Genomic DNA, 18,260 nt, shown 5'->3' with positions numbered 1-18,260 from the left:
ATACAAGGGGCTACTGCCATCTTCAATACACTAAAATTGACAAACCCTACTGGTACTACTGGTAACGATACAATCATTTAAAAAAGGGCTACATTCATTTTTATCTAGTCTTTAAAACTGTTTGCATCATTTAAATTGGTAGCAGCCAGATAATTTTGGTCAACTGAATGCTTCTATGGCAAATGATACTGCACTGTTTTAGGTCTGCTTGCAAATTCTGCACACAGATAATTAGTCACTTAAACACTTTTGTGTGTGTGTGCTGATAGTTTATTGAAAGAAATGCATAATACTTTTACAAAACTTCACAATGATCAACTAGCATACCTGTCTCTGTATGCATCTTTCACAATCAGTAAATACATTTATCAAATACACCCCGTTTACAAGGGCCAAACTGTCTGAGGTATCACCCTTCAACACATACAGCCTGTTACTAAACATATATAAGGATATACAACGTACAGAATCAAACTCACTTCTTAGTCCCTCAGTATGGCTTGGGGCAGAAGGACAGGGCTGCTTGGCTTGGTCTCACAGGGGGAATATCTCCCATCTTAATTTCAGGAGCTATGGAGCACAGTGTTCCCACGTTCACAACCCTCTATAGCCATGTAGTTAAGAGGCTGCGCTTCAGTATACAGTGTGTGTGATCCACTGCAAGTCAATCGCTATTGTAGGAACCACTGCCTTATAACTAGCTCTGTACCATAAAGAGTTGCATTGTAATGAAGGCACGTGTATAAAAACCGGTTCTTTTTCCTACCCAAACGGGAATTTAAAAACCACGTTTGCTATCACCAGCCACACAGTCCTCCTTAAATGCAAAACTCACACCAGGTCTAGGAATCGATCACTGATCTTATACTCCCTTCAACCGTGGTGCCATTTGATTTTACACCACCGTCTTAACAGCCAAGCAGCCCAGAACTCGTGCTTACATATTGCACGCAGGCAGCTCACCCATCTGAGAATGTTTATTATCATGAGCCCTTTCTGATTGGGCAGGCAGTGCTTCAAAGCACACTGTCATCTCTAGTCTGCATTTCAGTGCAGTGCAGAAGGCTGATCCAGGCTCTCATGCTTCTAGAGTACCACTGAAGCTATTTTAGCAGGACTGTAAATGATCACCCCAAGTCATAACCACAAATAAATCAGTTTACCCTTTGTTAATTTAATAGGACTGTTTGAGGCTACAGCATCAGACTTCAAAACACAATGGTTGATGCTGTTTGAGAATGTGCCTGTTTACTATCCTGGATACACTGTCTACATGAAACAGCTGTCAGACCCCCGCCCCCAAAATTCAGATCGCCTCTCCAGCTACACAGAAATAGACTCCTTCAGATTCCTTCACAGTAGGTCTCACTCCCCTTTATATTTCAGTTTATAGAAGCAGGTTTGTCCTTTGGAATTACAGTCCACACTGTTTTAAAAACTTTCCATCATGAACAAGAAACTGTCCTGGTAATCTCAAAGGAAAGACCTGCTTCTGTGTTTGCCCTCCGCGTCTCTCCCCTAGGCAGTGACTCATAATGCTTTAGCCCGTGTGTGTACATCTTTGTCTATGTTTTATCACAATCAGGCTTAACAGCAATAGTGGTGTGTCCATCTTCAATAAATGTACGTTCCTCTGATGAACGTAACTGAGGACACGCCAAACTAAACTCTGCTGAACCTGTTTGGAGCATGAAAATGAAAAAAAGCATGCATTGTCTTTTAAATCTGCAAATGGCACAGTATGTGTACAAACAAACAAACAAACAATACAGGTCTCAGGCACAGGGCAGTCACAAATGCTATAAAACATGGTTCACATACAAAGTATGATAGATTTTTTATATATATATATATATATATATATATATATAAATAAAAATCACATAGGACCATATAAAATGTACCCAAAAAACTTGGGTACACCCCAATCCCCCCCAAATCCAAAAAATAAAATACAACTAAATCCATGTATAAACCCTTGACAGGTTTGAACCCGTTTGCTGCCAGGTTCTGTATAATGTCTTTGGGCGACACACAGCCGCCAGGACCCCCCCCCACCCCCTGTCAGGGTTGTCGGGGCGAGGGCAGGGGGGGTCACGTCAGTCTGGAAGAGCAGCTCAGTCTGGGCAGGCTCACTGGGGGCGCTGTCTAGCAGGAGAGGCGTGGGGGGAGGGTAGTCTCTCGCTGGACACAGAGGCAGTGAGGGAGGACTGCAGGTGCATAGTCTTGTGGAACAGCTTGTTACTGATCAGCACAACCACAGAGAAGAGACGCAGCTGAAAGTGGCTGAGGAGGAAACAGAGAGACGTTCACACTGAATAAGTCTTTTTAAATGTTATTTTTAAACATACAGGCAATCTTATAATACAAACATATTCTCAAATATGTAATGACAATTCACACATGTAAAATCTAAACCCACAACCCAACCTACACCTTCAGTGATAACTATTACATAAAATAGCATAATAGTATGATAACAAAGCATTGTTTAAAAGTCACTGTAGTAAGCCGACAGTAATGTATATCATAGGTCTAGTTTTGTAATTCATTTAGAAACTTTTTAAGGCAGTAATTTAATTGTGCTTTACATATAGCATTAGATGTTGTTTGCAGAAATTGCAATTACAATGCTATAGTGTTCAAATAAAATTAGTTACACTAATTCCAATTATAAATTCCAATTACATTAAACTCCACACTAACATGTTTACTCTGTGTATTCTAAATAAGCGAGCAATAATCACAGGTACAAATACAGAAATGTGACCAATGGGGTCACCAAACGTGGTTGAAAATGCAAGAATGATGATCGAATGAGAAATAAATGCGGAATTGAACTGTAACGAATCAGTGATATGGTAGAATCACAATTGCACAGGTGTGTCACGATTCAATTACAATTACACTGTAATTGCAATGAATTACGAACTGCACGATTACAATTGTGACTGACCCCAGGTCCGCATCCACATGAGATGATGTTCTGTGAATTAGTTGCAGAACTTTTCATCTATTACTTTGCTCCATGGAACTAGGCAGCCTTGAGCAGAACTAAAACAGAAAAGTGGGGCTGACAGGCACAGAAGAAAGAACAGGCACTGCGATACTCACTAGAGTTTAACAGGAGTCTTAGCCTCGTTCGCACTGATGATGAAGAGTGGGAATAGGATTGAGAACAGGCAGCCACTGGGGAGAGAAAGCACAGCGGGGTTTATTATTAAAACTAGAAAAAAAAAGGAAAGGTTTGTCCTTGCTGCGCGGTTATCTGAAGCAGAATAAAAAGGCATTTCAGAAAACCATACATCTTTCAGAACTGTAACGAGGGATGCAACCTTGCTGTATTGAAGGACTACAGGACCCCCCCCCCCCCGATTCCTCGCAGACATACCTGATGATGTAGGAGGAGGGCAGAGCAGTCAGCAGAGCCATGGGCAGCCCGAAGCCAAAGTAATAGGGCCAGTTTCGCTCAATATTAGAGAGTCGCTGGTGCATCTCAACACCTGCGCAGCAGCAGGGGGAAGGCAAGATTGCACTGAGTATGCATTCCATTCACATTACAATACAGAACACCACCCTGACACTCTCTCCACCCAGGAACCGTGTCACTGTAGTATGCATTCTTTTTCATCCACACAAAGACAAGCCTACTGTACAGAGGTCTCCTTATACAAAAGGGCCCCCAAAAATCAATTATCGTATCCCCAGCTTCCACTGTGTGATATCTGGACAGTGTATAATTCGACCGGATTAACAGGAAGCACATACCATGGTTGAACCAGCGGTACTCAAAGCAGTAGAGGGAATAGAGAAGCGACATGTGGAGCAGGCTGATCATCTGACCAATGACATCGATGGGGAAAAGGCTGACGATCATACCCTGTAAGGAAAAAAAAACAACCAAAGGCAAGGGTTTGGAGCACTGAGCTGCGAGTAGTGTTACAGTCTCCTGGAGATCAATACAAAACCAGACATTTGCTACAATTCAAAGGGTGGAAATAAGACTCCCATTACACAGATGTTCGATCCATTCCTGGTTTTACTGTGTTTAATCAGACACACGTGAGCTTGTTACCTATACACTGTGGCTAATCAAGCTAGTAGTAAAACCTGGAATGGGTGAAACTGCAACACAAAAGGAGTCTTATTTCCATCCCTGGTATTAGTCATTCAAGAGCTTCCAGAAATGTGACTACAGTATCTCATGCGTTTGTGTCACACATGCTTTTGGTGTTCACTCGTTGCTAGACGATGTTGCATCCTGTGACACACGACGCAGTCTCAGCAGGCACAGGTAAGCACAGCCTGCGAAACAACGGCCCGAGCAGTTACCTGAATGAGGAAGAGAGCTTGCAGCAGCAGGTTAAACAGCATGTCAGCGATGATCTTACTGACACTGGGGAAGGGCTGAGCCTTTCTCCCTGAAACTTCAAACACAAGGTCTGCAATGTCCTGGAACAGAAAGAGAGAGGACAGGGTGCTCAGGGACCCCCCAGTTCAGCTTCCTCAGCAACATGCCGAAGCTCTCCCAGCCTCTTACCTTACCTGGAACCAAATGGCATTGACGATTTTACTGAGAACAAAGAGGGGCAAGACCCAGAGAGCGCTGAACACAGAGGTCAAGATGAACTCCAGCCAGGACCACACATCGCCATGCAGAGAGGGGTCACCTGCAGAGGCATTGGACAAACACGGCATTAACGCGAGACACATTACAGTCAAGCATGCAATACATCTCTACTGCTGGGGTACATGGCTTTAAAGAGGAAGTAATGGGGTACAGCGTTACACATCCCCACGTGTTGCTACAACTGTGCAAATCACGTGCTTGTCACTTCTCTTATCATTGTTAACATCCCGACAACTTTTTACACTTAGAACTTTACAGTCAGTTTCAAAATGCCAGTGTTTGACTTCCACTTACCAATAATTCTAGCTGTGAGAGTCTGAAGCAGTGGGATAAACACGCGATAGAAGAGGAACAGACTGAGCTGCAAGAGAAAAAAAATGGGCTGATCTAAAGCAGAACACTTTCATTTGTAGAGCCCCATACAGTTTTTAAATATGATACTTTTACAAAGCCAGTTGCCTTTTAAGCCCATGAAAATATCTGTATTGCAAAAACACTTGGCTGGCATTTATAAGGAAAGGCATGTTTGTACTTGCTGCTAGAACCCTAGAACAATAGCTCAGAATGCCCTCATCTTTTAGGTATTCCTCTCTGACCCCAGGGACAATACTTTTCCACTCAGCTCAAGTCTGTGCTGTATATAAATATGACATTACCCAGAACACGCCTCCGTTCCATGCACAGCATTGTACGATTCGGCTTGCCAGCTTTGGTTCACTGCAACAGATACCAAAAACATTATATCCTTAACTGAAGCAACCACAGGTATTACATCTCCACTCATACAAAACAAGGAATTTATAATTGCATATGCTTACACTTTACTTGAAAACGGTAGACAAATCAGTGACAAAGTGACACATGCAAAGCAGGGATGGAAATAAGACTCGTATTGCATATCAGTTTCACCCATTCCAGGTTTTAATACAGCCTTGATTAGCTGCAATGTGTATAGGTAACAAACTCAGGTGTGTCTTACTAAACAGTAAAACCAGGAATGGATCAAACTGCTATACAATGGGAGTCTTATTGCCAACCACAAGTATTACATTTCCATTGGTACTTGAAAGAAAAAACAAACAAGGAATTCATAATGGCATGTGCTTCTGCCTTACTATAAATGTAAATCAGTGACACAGCTGAAGTGACACATGCAAAGCGTTATGTCCTATTGCCCTACAATCCAAGGAGCAGATACTGTATGACTCGTATTAGAGAAGACATTTCATGTTGTAGGCCCTCCAGGCTGAGATGGCACAGTGCTGATGCCAGGCCTGGGTACAATCTCACCCACCTCTCCTGCTTGCGGTCCTCGCTCTGTGCCCGCCGCTGTGCCAGAGCCCCGCTCGCCCGCCTTCGCTTCTGTTCTTCCCTTTTCTGCTGAATCCGAGCATCTAGCTTGGAGATCGTTCTAATCCCTAAAATAGAGTCCTTTATACCCTGGAGAGTGAGACAGAGAGGGAGAGATAGATCCTGTTAGTGCTGAGAGACACAACAAAGTTACAGTCGCCTATCCAAAATAATATAATTCAATGTTACTCAGTAGCTATTGATATATAAAATGTTAGACTGAACTGCAGGGGCAGATGGTTCCTCTGTTTAAAGGGATACTTTATACTACCTGTTTAATTTCAAACCTGTTTAATAAGCAATCAGGTGGGTTCTGCATGAGTCCCTAGTGTTGCTTCTGCTCCATGCTTACTAACAATTCCAGCAAAAACTGTTTCTGAAAAGAATCTTCAAGGACGACTGTGGGGAAGTATGTTTGTGTTGCGTGGGCTTCTGCACTTAGGGGCTTCAGTGCACAGCACAACAACACTAGAAGTGTCTCTAAGGACAGTGCATTGACTAGTGGAGCTCTGACCCTCACATTTGAACCCATCACTGGGATGGAAATAAGACTCCTATTGCACAGCATTTCACCCATTCCAGGTTTTGCTACGAACTTGATAATCATATAGGTAAGAAGCTCAGGTGTGTCTATAAACTGAGAATGGATCCAACTGCTATGCAACAGGAGTCTTATTGCCATCCCTGCATTACTTTAAAAGCTTCCAGAACAACACTCTACCGGTACTGACCGTCGCCACATCGTGGAGGAAGGTTCTGACACTGTCTGCCATTTCCAGCACAGCCCTGAAGTCATCAGCAACAGAAGGAAGGGGAGCCGAGGGTCCAGGAATCTCTCATGTTGGCTGGAAGCAAGCCACAGAACCTGGGGGAGATGGAGAGGGCACAAACAGTTTAGGATACCTGCCAGTCCATTCGCAATACAGAGCAAATCTGCTAGGTGCAACAACTGTTCATCCCTATATTCCCTTGAACCTGACTATTTTCCTTACTTTTGAAGCCAGTCTAGTCTGCTTGCCACCACACTGTAGATTCACTCCCTGTGCAGCTTTTACGGGTAGCTCTGTAGGTCAGCGAATGAGGTTTGTAGCTCACCGAACAAGCATGTAAATGAGTGGAGTGGAAGTTCATGGGGTGAAAAAAGTGCAAGCAAAGTGGCAGATATCACTGCGAAGCAGAGAAGTGAAAAATATCCAAAAGGGGAACTGCATGAAAGTGGTGGCATGATGTTTTGTACAAATTAAAAGCGCTTCACATAGTAGAATTATGATCCCGCTTGAGGCTCCCTACAGTGCAGGGCATCAAGGGGAGTGCAAAGTGTGTTATTTTATTTGTGTACATACAGTATGTTATGTGTTGGGTGTAAGGTTATAGGACAAAAAATAAAATAAACAGTGCAGTACTGTAAAAATAAATAAATAAATACAAACTCGTGAAACCAAAATAGAAAACCACAATCGAGGGCTCAGAAACAGAGGGGCTTAAGTGACATTTTTGTCAAAATGGCACATTATATATCAAATGAAAGATCCTGGAGACATCTTTCTAGTGCCAAAATGCATTAAATAAAGTGAGAAAGTAATAAAGACACAACTGCAAAATCTAGGTAAACTTAGTGCCAGGAGGGCAGAACTAGCACACTGAGTGTTGCATTGTGGGATGGCTGAGTGACAGCAGGAGTCAAAATGGCTGAAAAAAGCTGTAAAATAAAGCTGTGTAAAACATTATCTAACTTTTGTAGATATTTTACACAATTAAATTGAGGATTCATGCAATTAATCCACTACAGAATAAGAACCAGACCATGCCAACTGTAGAAAATCTTGCAAATTATATTTCACAGTAGTATTTAAATAATTTAATAAACATGACTGTATATGAACATTTATATTTTAAAGACACATATTGATTTATTAATTGTTATTAAATTGAAGAAAAACAAGTCTGGGATAGAACTAGTGAAGCAAACCACACTTAACTGCAATGGGTATTCATTTCAGTGTGTTAGGGAAAATCCAACTTTTAAGCAAAATTTCTGGCGCTATTCTTAGTTTCAAATTCAAAAATATTTTACACTCTTTAATGTTCTTAAAATTAAATTGATACTGTGCATGCACTGATAAATGAAAACTGAACACAAACAATCGAAATCTTATTTTTGCTCTCGTGTAAAATTATGAAAATGTCACTTACGCCAATCTGGTTCTAAGCCCTCGAAGTATTGTTACAGTCAGGTGTGACACGGTACAGACTCAGCATACAAAATTACAATACAGAACCACTAGTCCTATACAGTGGTGTTATGTGCAGTACTAGCGAATCGTTCACCTGGTCGGATTCAATAACACGTACTGCACGTCATCGTCATCATCATCATCAAAGCTTCCCAGTCCATTTACCCCCGGTGCAAAAGCCCCAGTCAATCCCATTACCGCTATAACTACCCTAGTTCTCCCAAGTCAATGTACCCCTCATCTGCTTTCTGTCTCAGTCTAGTTGCATCTCAACGCGGGGCACAGTAATCAGCTGTATATCGTTGTGGTAAACAGCAAGCCCCGCCACTCCTTAGCCCTTAGCTTTCTGATTCTGTGAAAAACACAAGACCAGAAAGCACAAACGAAACACTAAAGTATGTGATTGTCGCCCCTTCCTTACCTCGTGTAACCCCGTCTCTGTGCCCCTGACTTTGTCTCGTTTATTCTTATTTTTCGCTCCTTTATTCTCGCACTTAAACTTGCCCAGCCCTCACCGGTTCCCAGGCCCGCTACAATACTGTAATGCGCATGCCCCGCTCCTGACAGTGAGGGTTTTTGGGATGTGTAGTTCTATGCAGCGTTACGACAGTGAAACGCAGTGAAGCTCGGGACTACAAGTCCCGTCAAACACAGATCCGCGCTGGTCACAGACACTCGTTGCAGGAAGGTGTCTGGGAAATGTATTAAAAAAAATACGAGTTTCTTTTTTTGTGTTTTAAATAATATATAGTATTATATTTTTATTGTTATAATTACAATGTGGAAATAATTACCAGCTTGTCAATGGAACCCGTCATTGGTTCCTAATTTCAGAAGTGTTTTGAAGCGTTTCTTTTAGGTTAATATGTGTTCACCTCAGTCAGTCACGTAGCCTGTTTGTAAACTAACTGAGAAAACTAAATATTAGAGGGACAGCTAAATATGAGAGAAGCCTAATTAGAAATATTAAGGAGGGGGACAAATAGTGAGAGAAAACGTATAAATAGACAAACGGGTGGCCAGCTTTACAACACAGAAACAAAATGCTTTTGTGTTCTTGCAACCTTGAATGCCCCCCAGCCTCAAAACCCTTGCGATAACACTGAACCACATGCAGATTCAGTACTCACACTCTTCTCAATACAAATGAAAAAGTTTCAGACACTACCTTCAATCACTCATCTTTATTGCAACAACAACATTTTTGAAGTTCCATTATCACTCAGTAATGAACGTTGCTTTTGTAATTCAGCGCTGGGCATCAGACCATGAACTCATTCTCAGGGAATGCTTTTTTCCGGAAACAGCTGTGCTATTGAGTCCCAAAACATGCCCTGTGGCCAACTCACTCTCTTGTAGTAACACAGATGGAAATAAGACTCATATTGCACAACAGTTTCACCCAGTCCAGGTTTTACTAAGAGCAGGGTTACCATATGACTCCATGTAATGTACACTAGGACAGTCTGGGACAGTTCAGGATTCTCAACTCACACCCCAATGCATTCTGGTAAGTGTAGTCCTGTTCACACCTCAATGCATTCTGATTAGTGTAGTCCTGCTGTGAATGGTACCTTATTAAACTCCTAGTAAAACCAGGAATGGATCAAACTGCTATGCAATGGGAGCCTTATTTCTATCCCTGCTGTAATGGGAGTTAAGTCTCCACCAGCGTATGAAACACCTAATAGATGTAAATCAGTTTTGTACCCTACTGATGAATTTATATATAAAAAAGGTGTACTTGAAAGCATAAAATCCAAAACGTCCTGGAGCGAGCACAGAAGAAAAAGCACAAAAGAGTTTTTCACTAGCTGTTTGAGCACTAAAAAAAAAAGACTTTCCCATTTAAACTCCACAATGAACTCTTTCAATTCTACAGTGAACAGGGGACTAGAGAAAACAAATGCATGGCAGACACGTTGGATTTTAAAATACAAGCAAGCACACCTTTACCTGCAGCAGTGCAGTGAAAGGCCACATACAGTATATCTTGTTAAAGGCTGTTTAGTAATTTAAGAATTCTTCACTAGCTACTGCAGACTTTTTTAAAGCTGTCATTTAGAAGGGCACCTTGGTAAACAGAAGAACTAAAATGAAACTTAGTAATGCAATGATGTCTTTTGAGTTGACAAAGACGTGTATACTTGCATTACTAAAGTTCCATTCTGTAATGCTGTATATGTTAAAGCTTGCACTTTCATGATTACAAATGATTGAAAATTATATATATATATAGACTTAACTTTTACATTCAACAATTAAAAGCAGACAAACTTAAAAATAAAACAATACATTTAAAAAAAGGTCCATTATTATGCTTGAAAATAATTGTAATTTGTAACTGTTTTTTCATCATTCGATCAGCACATTATTTTTTCATTTGCGTTCAAATAACCCTCCATAATCAGTTTACAATACATTCTTATCTTTGAAACAGGATCGTACAACTGTATCGCTTTGAGTCCTGTAGTGTCAGCCACCTGGCCTTCACTTCCAGCAAAGCAGGGTGATCTCAATGGTGGCTAATTTAAGTGCTGCTATTGGTTCAATTATTATAATAGGACACCCCGGAGCTTTACATATGTCGTTTTGCATATTATTACAGACACAAATGCTTTTTTTTTTTTTTTATAACCGAAGCCTTGAATGATCTATCCAGTGGCAGTGTTTAGATCAATTAAAGAGATTAGTGAAGTTAATTATAAAAGGCGCGCTCATAGGTGTGGGACCGATCTGGAGGAGAGTGGCATTCTATGGTGCTGCACAGTTCAACTGCACAACGATGAGGGGAGCAGTGAAAACGGTACAGCAGCTAACGCATGGCAGGGTAAATGCGTTTTAAAACCTTGGAGACGGCAGCTTTAGCGTGCAGGGGGGGTACATATTACAGAAAATAAAGCTGGAGTCTGATCTACAGCAGATGCCAACCTTACTCTGTCTGGAAAAGGAATACTAGGAGTGACCCACGGCGTGTCGATCTGCGCTTGTGAAGAAGGCGGCATTCCAAACCACACGGGGGCCAGACACACCTGCGCACCCCGCGCACTACCGCAGCAGAACGGCCATTTCGAAAGCCTGAACACACCGAAACCAAACCCAAGCAGAACGAGAGCAGCCGTGCTGCGGAGCGCTGTCAGACGGAGATGGAGCCCTCTCTGAAGTTCGTTTTTCCAATCAGGACATTGAGCAGAGTGGCCCGGCCCTGACGGCTCTGCTCCTGAGCGCTCTGAAGGATCTCGTCCAGCTTCTCTCCGTCCTCACGGCCGATCAGGTAGCCCTTCCCTCCGTACCCGTCTGCTACGACGTGGTAATCTAAAAGCACAAGCAGAAGGATTATTATACCCTGTCAGCAACCTCTGCATACAATACAGACCGCAGCACAGCAGGGAGAGGAGACTTTCTATTAAGAGAATGAGAATTAGAATTGGAAATGTTGTAGCCAATCATTCTGACCTGTGAATGCCAGCCCACAGGCCACGTTGCTGCCCAGCATGGGGACCTGCTCTCTTGAGATCTGGCTCCAGCAGGCATCGTTACCCACCAGGGCAATCACTGGCGTCTGTGAAGGGCAATGAAGAAAATCAATGAAGACGCCCTTCAAAACAGCACGGTGAACAAAAAAAAAAAAGCAAAGAAAAAACAGAAGACGTGTACACTTAGAACTCATGCTGTGGATCTGAGAGACACTTCATTCCTCTGAAAGCAGGCAGACCTGTACCTTGTGGCGTGTAAAGGTGTCAAATTCAGCCACGCTGTATCCAAGAGACCCATCCCCGTAGATAATCCACACCTGAAAGAGACAAACTAGTTGACGCGCTTGTAAAGTACACTTGTGTGAAGATCGGCTTTCTAACTGACTGGCCACTCACAATCTGTTCAGAAGGACTGTCCAAGTCAGTTACACTGGGCCTGAAAAGTTCTATATTGAGGAATGAAAGGACGGCTTCTATTTTACACACCCCGTGGAACTGCACTGCTTCAGGTAAAGCATAGGTTCCTTTCAGAAAACTCTGAATAAGGCTTCAGTGACAAGTGATGGTGGTCTAGCCTAGGAGAGGCCAACCCTGGTCCTGGAGAGCCTGCGGGTTTGCTGGGTATCTTTAAATCATCAATGACTAAAGACCCGGAAAAAAATGGTAGTGTTGACCAATTCAGAAAATAAAGTAAATTGAGAACTCAGGTGGAACAAAAACCAGAAGACCCTGTGGCTCTCCAGGTCCAGGGTTGGACAGCAGGCCATATCAAAACCAGAACTGAAAACCGCTCCCAATCACAATCTAAATCAAATTTCACTCGGAACGAGACACTGTACCTCGGACTCAGGTCGGCAGAGTTTTGCTCCCAATGCAAATCCCCCTCCGACTCCAAGGGTCCCGAACGCACCTGCCACAAAGAGGTATGCAGTGTAAGCAGACAAGAAGGATTCATACATTAGAAACTGAAGAGAACTGCAGAACACTGCAGCTGAAGCAGAGGTAAGGGTTCACCGCTGGGAATGCTACAGAGGGGCTGGTGCGAGGTGCAGCGCTGTTACCTGGGTCCAGCCAGCGCAGCGGACCCCGTGGTTTCAAGATGTAGGCAGCACTGCCCACAAAGTCACCGCCATCCGCCACAATGATGCTGTCCTCGGACATGATCTCCTCCACGCAGTGAAGAACGCGAAGGGGGTTCAGGTGTCTCTCTGTCTTCTCAGCAGCCTTCTCTCTGCAGGGGCATTCGGGAAAACAACAGGCTGTGATAAACATGGCTTGTACTGCACAAGAATGTGCATAATCAGTCTGAGCAGGGAGCCTGTCTGTTTCAAAGAGGAGGGTCAGGGGGGAGTTCAATGTTAAGGGATAAAAGAAAAACTATTTAAAAACAGATTGAAAATGCGGTCCTGGGAACCCCTCAGATCAGCATGGTTTCTCGTGAACAGAACCGTACGTGTTTGCCTTCTCCTTGGCTTTGTCCCCTTCTTTGAGGCTCTCGGGCCAGTCCTGGGGACAGCGATACCCCTTCAGTCCCTCAGAGAGGCGCAAGAGGAAGGAGCCGGCATCACCTGGCAGGAGAACAAGGAAGGTGAGAAATGATGGAGAAATGCAATGCTGTTTGTCTTAATCATAGATATCTTTAAAAGGGAAACGTTAATGCACAATGCGAGGCTAGTAAAGCTAATGCAGAAAATGCATCTGCGGCAGATTTTGCGTTTCATTTTCATGCCCGTACCCTGAACGGCGACGGTGGGTTTCCAGAACATGTCGGAGTTCTTCATGAGCTGGGAGCGATCCCGGTTCACAGCGATCACCTTGCTGCGACGGCTCAGGACCTGGCCGTATCCCAGTCGGAAATCACACACCGTACCTGCGCCAAGGCAAAACACCCCGATCAATACACACAGACAGCATGAACTAATAATCAACGCTGTCGATATCCCAAAACGAAACTAACAAGCAATTAGCATCCAGCATTACAGCCTGCTATCTGTGCCCACGTGCGTAGTTGCAGATCCAGTTCTACTAAATTGTCAGGGCAATGGATTTTAAAGGTGCTGCCCTACAGTGCAGAACGGACCAGAACCCCACCTGCCAGGATTACCAGATCCGCCTCCTTCAGCGCCTCTCTCCGGTTCTGTCGGATGTGCAGTGCGCTCTCCCTACCCAGCATTCCACGGGCCATCCCGCCCAGGAAACAGGGGATCCCCAGAGACTCCAGCGCCGCCCTGAGACAGAAGAGAGACACCAGGGACGGAAATAAGACTCTGATTGTCATGCTGCTGTATTGTTTGTAGTGTGTCATAGGTTGCGAAATCATCTAACAACGAGTGAAGAATAAAAACAGGTGTGACAGAAACACATGCCATGCTGTGGTCACATTTCTGGAAACTCTTGAATGACTAGTACCAAAGCAAGCAAGCAAACTCAGGGGTGGAAATAAGACTCCTTTTGCATGGAAGTTTCACCCATACCAGGTTATACTACAAGATTGATTGTATAGGTAACAAGCTCATGTGTGTCATTCAACTCCTCGTAAAACAAGGAAGTGACGTGTTTTGAGGCGTGTCTTTGATGTGTGTCAAGGGTGTTAGCCTTGCTTCTTATTGGTCAGTTTCATTCTCGCTGCTGGTGTGGATACTCCCATTTGATTTCTAATTTATTCGCTCGCGTCCAGTGTGGGTACGGCTTTCGAAACCTACCTTCCATATAAGGTTTACATAACATCCGTCACAGAGAGAAGTTTGTTGCAGTTTGTGGGAATGCAGTGGTCCCTGCGTGCTCACCTGGTTTTATCCACTGGCGTCGGGGGCAGGGTGGCCTGGCTGCCCAGCAGAATGACCGGCTTCTTCGCTCTGCTGACCAGCTCCACACACTGCTGGACCTGAAGAAGAGAAAACAGGGGATCCATCGGCTGCCTAATAAACAGCAAAAACGAGTCGCATTTTAGAGTAAAGCACCCAATAGCAGCCTGAATTTGCTTCAGTTGAGGATGAATTGAAACGGTCATTCTTAATAGTAGCCTGTGATACAATAAATACACACATGCTACATACACCACGACCATGCTTGTAACCAGGACTGCCTGGTGGGGGCTGTCCCGTTTGGAGTGAGCATACCTCAAGGTGTTCATGCATACCTGCTGCTGGGTGGCTAGAGGAATCTGCACAGGGAGTGGTGACAGCTCCCTCGGCTCCCAGGCTCCGGCAAAAATGTTGCGTAAATGATTCTGAAGGTACCTGCGGAGGAAAGCGCAGGGCACCCACGATCAGCTGTTTACTCTTCCCCCGAGCTCTAACCAGCAGGGCGTACCGCCTGTCTCCTAGTCTGCAGCATCGACCATTTAGCCACACTACCTCTCCGTCCCTCTACCTTTCGGTTCCTCACAAGAAAAGGGATCTTTGACAGGAGGGCAGCAAGTAAACTAAGCTCACCAGTTTATAACTTTCGCCATCAGTCCCTTGGGAGCAGTTTTGGGGGCCACCTCTTTCTCCACTATGTGGTATGGATAGAGCGTGTCGATAGGGAACTCCACGAACACAGGACCTTCAAGAGACAAGGGGATAGAAGTAGTAATGATTAACTATAGTGCGTGGAAATTCATGACCAAATACAAACGGCTCAGTAAAACGTATTGTAAGAGCACAGGAGCCATCGCTGGGCTATAAAGTGTTAATGACGATATACGGAGTGACACCGAAGTGGGTACCTGGGGTCCCGGACTGAGCAGCCGCTAGGGCTTTCCGCAGCACGGGGACGATCTCTCGTACCGTTCGCACTGAGGCACAGAACTTGCACAGTGGTTTGAACAGGGACATCTGGTCAATGTCCTGCAGTGCACCCCGACCCTAAACACACAAACACATGGGCTTGAAAACCTCACTGGACACTTCGGTTCTAAAAACCTGCTGTGGAAAATGTCTGCTTTAAAAAAGGTATCCGGCAGACGTTAAAGACTGAAAAACTCCGCACCTGAAGCAAGGTAGCTGCAGCGCCCCCTATCAGCAGCAAAGGGGACTCCGCCATCTGAGCGTTCTTGACAGCCGTGACGGTGTTGGTTAGACCGGGCCCTGCTGTCACCGCAGCAACGCCAACTGTACCTGGAGCGGACAAGAGAAACTCGTTATCCACAGCACAATCCACAGCCATTTACAAAATGATTACGGCGCTATGCCGTTTGAACTACTTCCCAGTATCTGCTGCCCTGCCACTCATTACTACCTGACAGCCTGGCGACAGCATCAGCAGCAAAGACGGCCGTGGCCTCGTGGCGCGTGTCCACGATGCGGATCCCCAGCTTCTCGCAGGCCACCAGGATGGGCGAGATGTGACCCCCGACCAGTGTGAAGACATACTTGACCCCGTGAGCGAGCAGCACTTCCGCCACATTCTCCCCGCCATGCCGGGGGCTCTTTGACTCTGCCTAAGACACACGCAGATGACCGGTAATGTCTCACCGATGTTTAACACCATTCTGCCATAAAGAACTGACCATACTGCAGGTCAGTAATCATTCGATTTCTGGCTCCTGTACAGGGTGTCAAATCCCGTTTTTAAAATTCCAGTTCCATTTCCAATTCCTTTTTAGAATCAATTTCCAATTCCTGTTCCCTTTTAATCAGTTCCAACACACCGCTGATCTAAGTCGCAATTAGCAGCATTCTGTTACACGGAGCTTCTCACAAATTAAAGTCACTGCTAGTCAATTAAACTGGCCTCAAATGAAAGCAGCTGAACAATCACAACAATGATGTCTCTAAAATATCAATGTCAATTCCTTCTAAGGAACTGGAATTGCGAACTGATTTTAAAATGGAATTGGAATTGAAAATCAGGAATAGACCCCAACCCTGCTCTCCTGAATACAGTAAACACAGTTTTTCACACATTTCTCAAACAGCAACACACCAAAAAGATTCACGGTTTGACTCTGAGTAGGACTTGGACTATCGGATGGATACGCATCTAAGGTAGCATTTCATAGTCCAAGATCAGTGGTGTGAAACCAGCATGGAGATCGCAGTTTACGTTCGGGTTTCTGCAATCTAAACTAGGAACCTGATTACAAAGGGCTAATGGGCTGATGCTGCTCAGCACTGTGGACTCAATCCAATGGGTCACTGTGTTATCTGTGGAATCTAACTTCCAAGCATGACGTGGCAGGCTTCCAAACAATGGAAAAGGAAAGGACTCATGCTTGCATTCTGTGCGGTCATCCATATACTGTACTGTAATCAAGACCTTCCCAGTGTCAAACGGGGGCCGATAATGAAGGGCTGTGAATCAAGTAAGTCAAACTGATTTGTAAAAACACTGGTTTCTTAAAAGATGGCAAGCTCCTTATTGAGATTAAATTTGCTCAGGCCATTTTCGTTATCACAAACCACTGTTGGTTGATAAGGACATTCTTTAGGCGGAAGTTATTATATCTTAACTTGGCTGACTGTCCCTCTGCTTATATGCCCCATTTACGTTTTTACATAGACGAGAACCGCTTGACCAATTGCTATGAAACTTGCGAAGTACCATTGGGGAATGTAAACAAACTGGACAGTCATCACAGTCTCTCTCACGAAAGGCTAAAATTAAAACATTTAGAAGTAAAGTGACATCAATCCATTCCACTTAGCGTCAAACCAAATAAGACTGTGAGATGCTGTAGCTTTTTAAAAACAATGTCCAGGCATAGTGTCGTAACTGTAAGCGGAGTCTTACCTTGTGAAATGTCTGGTAGATCAAGCCAAGTCTGTAGGCGGCGAAGAGAACGACTGCGCTGAGAACCGCAGAAACAGTCATAAAACTAGTGCAACAGCACTCCATGACTACACAACAATACGACGAGTCCGGAAATGACAGTTATATAGCAACAATAACAACAAACTAAATTAAACTAAAAAAAACTTATTTGGATGCATGCAAGAATTGCGTTAGTGTGTGTATGTTAACCGACGCAATAAAAATCCTAATGTGAAGTGGTTCTGTTGCAAGACCTATTCTCTGCAGCCAGGTCCATAGTCCAAGTTCAACTAATTATTTCCATGCTATTTCGCTTTGACAGCTAAGGCAGTCATTTCGTATTGTATAAACATTACTCCTACCCAACCCGCCGCAACTATGGGAAAAAAGTCTAAACTTCTTATTTTTCTTTAAAAAAATAAAAATTAAAAAATTAACAAGTGTCAATTATACCCTTGACCGACTTGTAATGACTTGTGCTGTTTTTTTGGTCGGACTGGCTTATGAGAGTTGCGTTATTTTCGTAAATGTCTCTATCGCAGATACGTCTAGGGCAAGTGAAGTTCGTACGTAGGTGTTGTGAATCAAACCCGCAGCGGAATCGGGTTTGATTGAAGTGGGATTGGACGAATGGGATGTAGTTTGTCTGCTCATCATCCAACCAGCACGTCAGGAAGGCGGGTCCTCTGATTTCACCCTTTTCCTGATTCCTCCTTCGGTTTGAAGCCGAAATACACCGTCACGTGTGAGGGTAGTAGCTGTGGTCATGTGATCGGTACTACTCAGTAGCACTTACGGTTCAAATCTCTCTGCTATAAGATGAAAAAATACAAG

At 44.0% G+C, this 18,260-nt stretch overlaps 2 protein-coding genes across 3 annotated transcripts; both read right to left on the bottom strand.

Annotated features, from left to right (window-relative positions):
- Positions 1 to 247: 247 nt before the first annotated feature.
- LOC131708082 (etoposide-induced protein 2.4 homolog) lies at positions 248 to 8,789 on the bottom strand. 2 transcript variants are annotated; one of them, XM_059010163.1, is made up of 11 exons: positions 8,636 to 8,789; positions 6,712 to 6,845; positions 5,925 to 6,070; positions 5,287 to 5,347; positions 4,925 to 4,991; positions 4,546 to 4,670; positions 4,333 to 4,452; positions 3,769 to 3,880; positions 3,392 to 3,503; positions 3,115 to 3,189; positions 248 to 2,286 (listed from the first exon to the last, which is right to left on the bottom strand). In XM_059010163.1, exons 2-11 carry the CDS (start codon positions 6,751 to 6,753, stop codon positions 2,133 to 2,135), a joined length of 1,014 nt encoding a protein of 337 aa, XP_058866146.1. In that variant the 5' UTR covers positions 6,754 to 6,845; positions 8,636 to 8,789; the 3' UTR covers positions 248 to 2,132. The 2 variants fall into 2 exon arrangements, with proteins under 2 accessions (XP_058866146.1, XP_058866147.1); XM_059010164.1 differs by lacking the exon at positions 8,636 to 8,789 and adding an exon at positions 8,174 to 8,309.
- A 594-nt stretch (positions 8,790 to 9,383) lies between these two features.
- On the bottom strand, positions 9,384 to 18,024 carry LOC131708084 (2-hydroxyacyl-CoA lyase 2-like). Its single transcript, XM_059010174.1, has 15 exons — positions 17,406 to 18,024; positions 15,912 to 16,113; positions 15,663 to 15,790; positions 15,400 to 15,538; positions 15,125 to 15,236; positions 14,830 to 14,929; positions 14,477 to 14,574; positions 13,782 to 13,918; positions 13,426 to 13,560; positions 13,144 to 13,258; positions 12,752 to 12,921; positions 12,530 to 12,600; positions 11,936 to 12,007; positions 11,671 to 11,776; positions 9,384 to 11,529 (listed from the first exon to the last, which is right to left on the bottom strand). The coding sequence occupies exons 1-15, from the start codon at positions 17,508 to 17,510 to the stop codon at positions 11,351 to 11,353; spliced, it is 1,869 nt and encodes a 622-aa protein (XP_058866157.1). The 5' UTR covers positions 17,511 to 18,024; the 3' UTR covers positions 9,384 to 11,350.
- Positions 18,025 to 18,260: the final 236 nt, after the last annotated feature.

Source organism: Acipenser ruthenus, chromosome 40 (genome assembly GCF_902713425.1).
Source record: "Acipenser ruthenus chromosome 40, fAciRut3.2 maternal haplotype, whole genome shotgun sequence".
In the NCBI taxonomy this organism is placed as follows: Eukaryota; Metazoa; Chordata; class Actinopteri; order Acipenseriformes; family Acipenseridae; genus Acipenser; species Acipenser ruthenus.
The sequence above is the reverse complement of the archived record's forward strand: the minus strand, read 5'-3'. Positions and strand labels throughout refer to the sequence as shown.

Coding starts and splice junctions, on each gene's coding strand:
- LOC131708084 (XM_059010174.1), bottom strand. CDS start 17,510: ATGGAGTGCTGTTGCACTAGTTTTATGACTGTTTCTGCGGTTCTCAGC. Junction 16,114..17,405: donor TCTACCAGACATTTCACAAG/GTAAGACTCCGC, acceptor CGTGTGTCTTAG/GCAGAGTCAAAGAGCCCCCG. Junction 12,008..12,529: donor TCTGCCGACCTGAGTCCGAG/GTACAGTGTCTC, acceptor TGTCTCTTTCAG/GTGTGGATTATCTACGGGGA.
- LOC131708082 (XM_059010163.1), bottom strand. CDS start 6,753: ATGGCAGACAGTGTCAGAACCTTCCTCCACGATGTGGCGACG. Junction 4,992..5,286: donor GGAACGGAGGCGTGTTCTGG/GTAATGTCATAT, acceptor TTTCTCTTGCAG/CTCAGTCTGTTCCTCTTCTA. Junction 4,453..4,545: donor TCAATGCCATTTGGTTCCAG/GTAAGGTAAGAG, acceptor TTTCTGTTCCAG/GACATTGCAGACCTTGTGTT.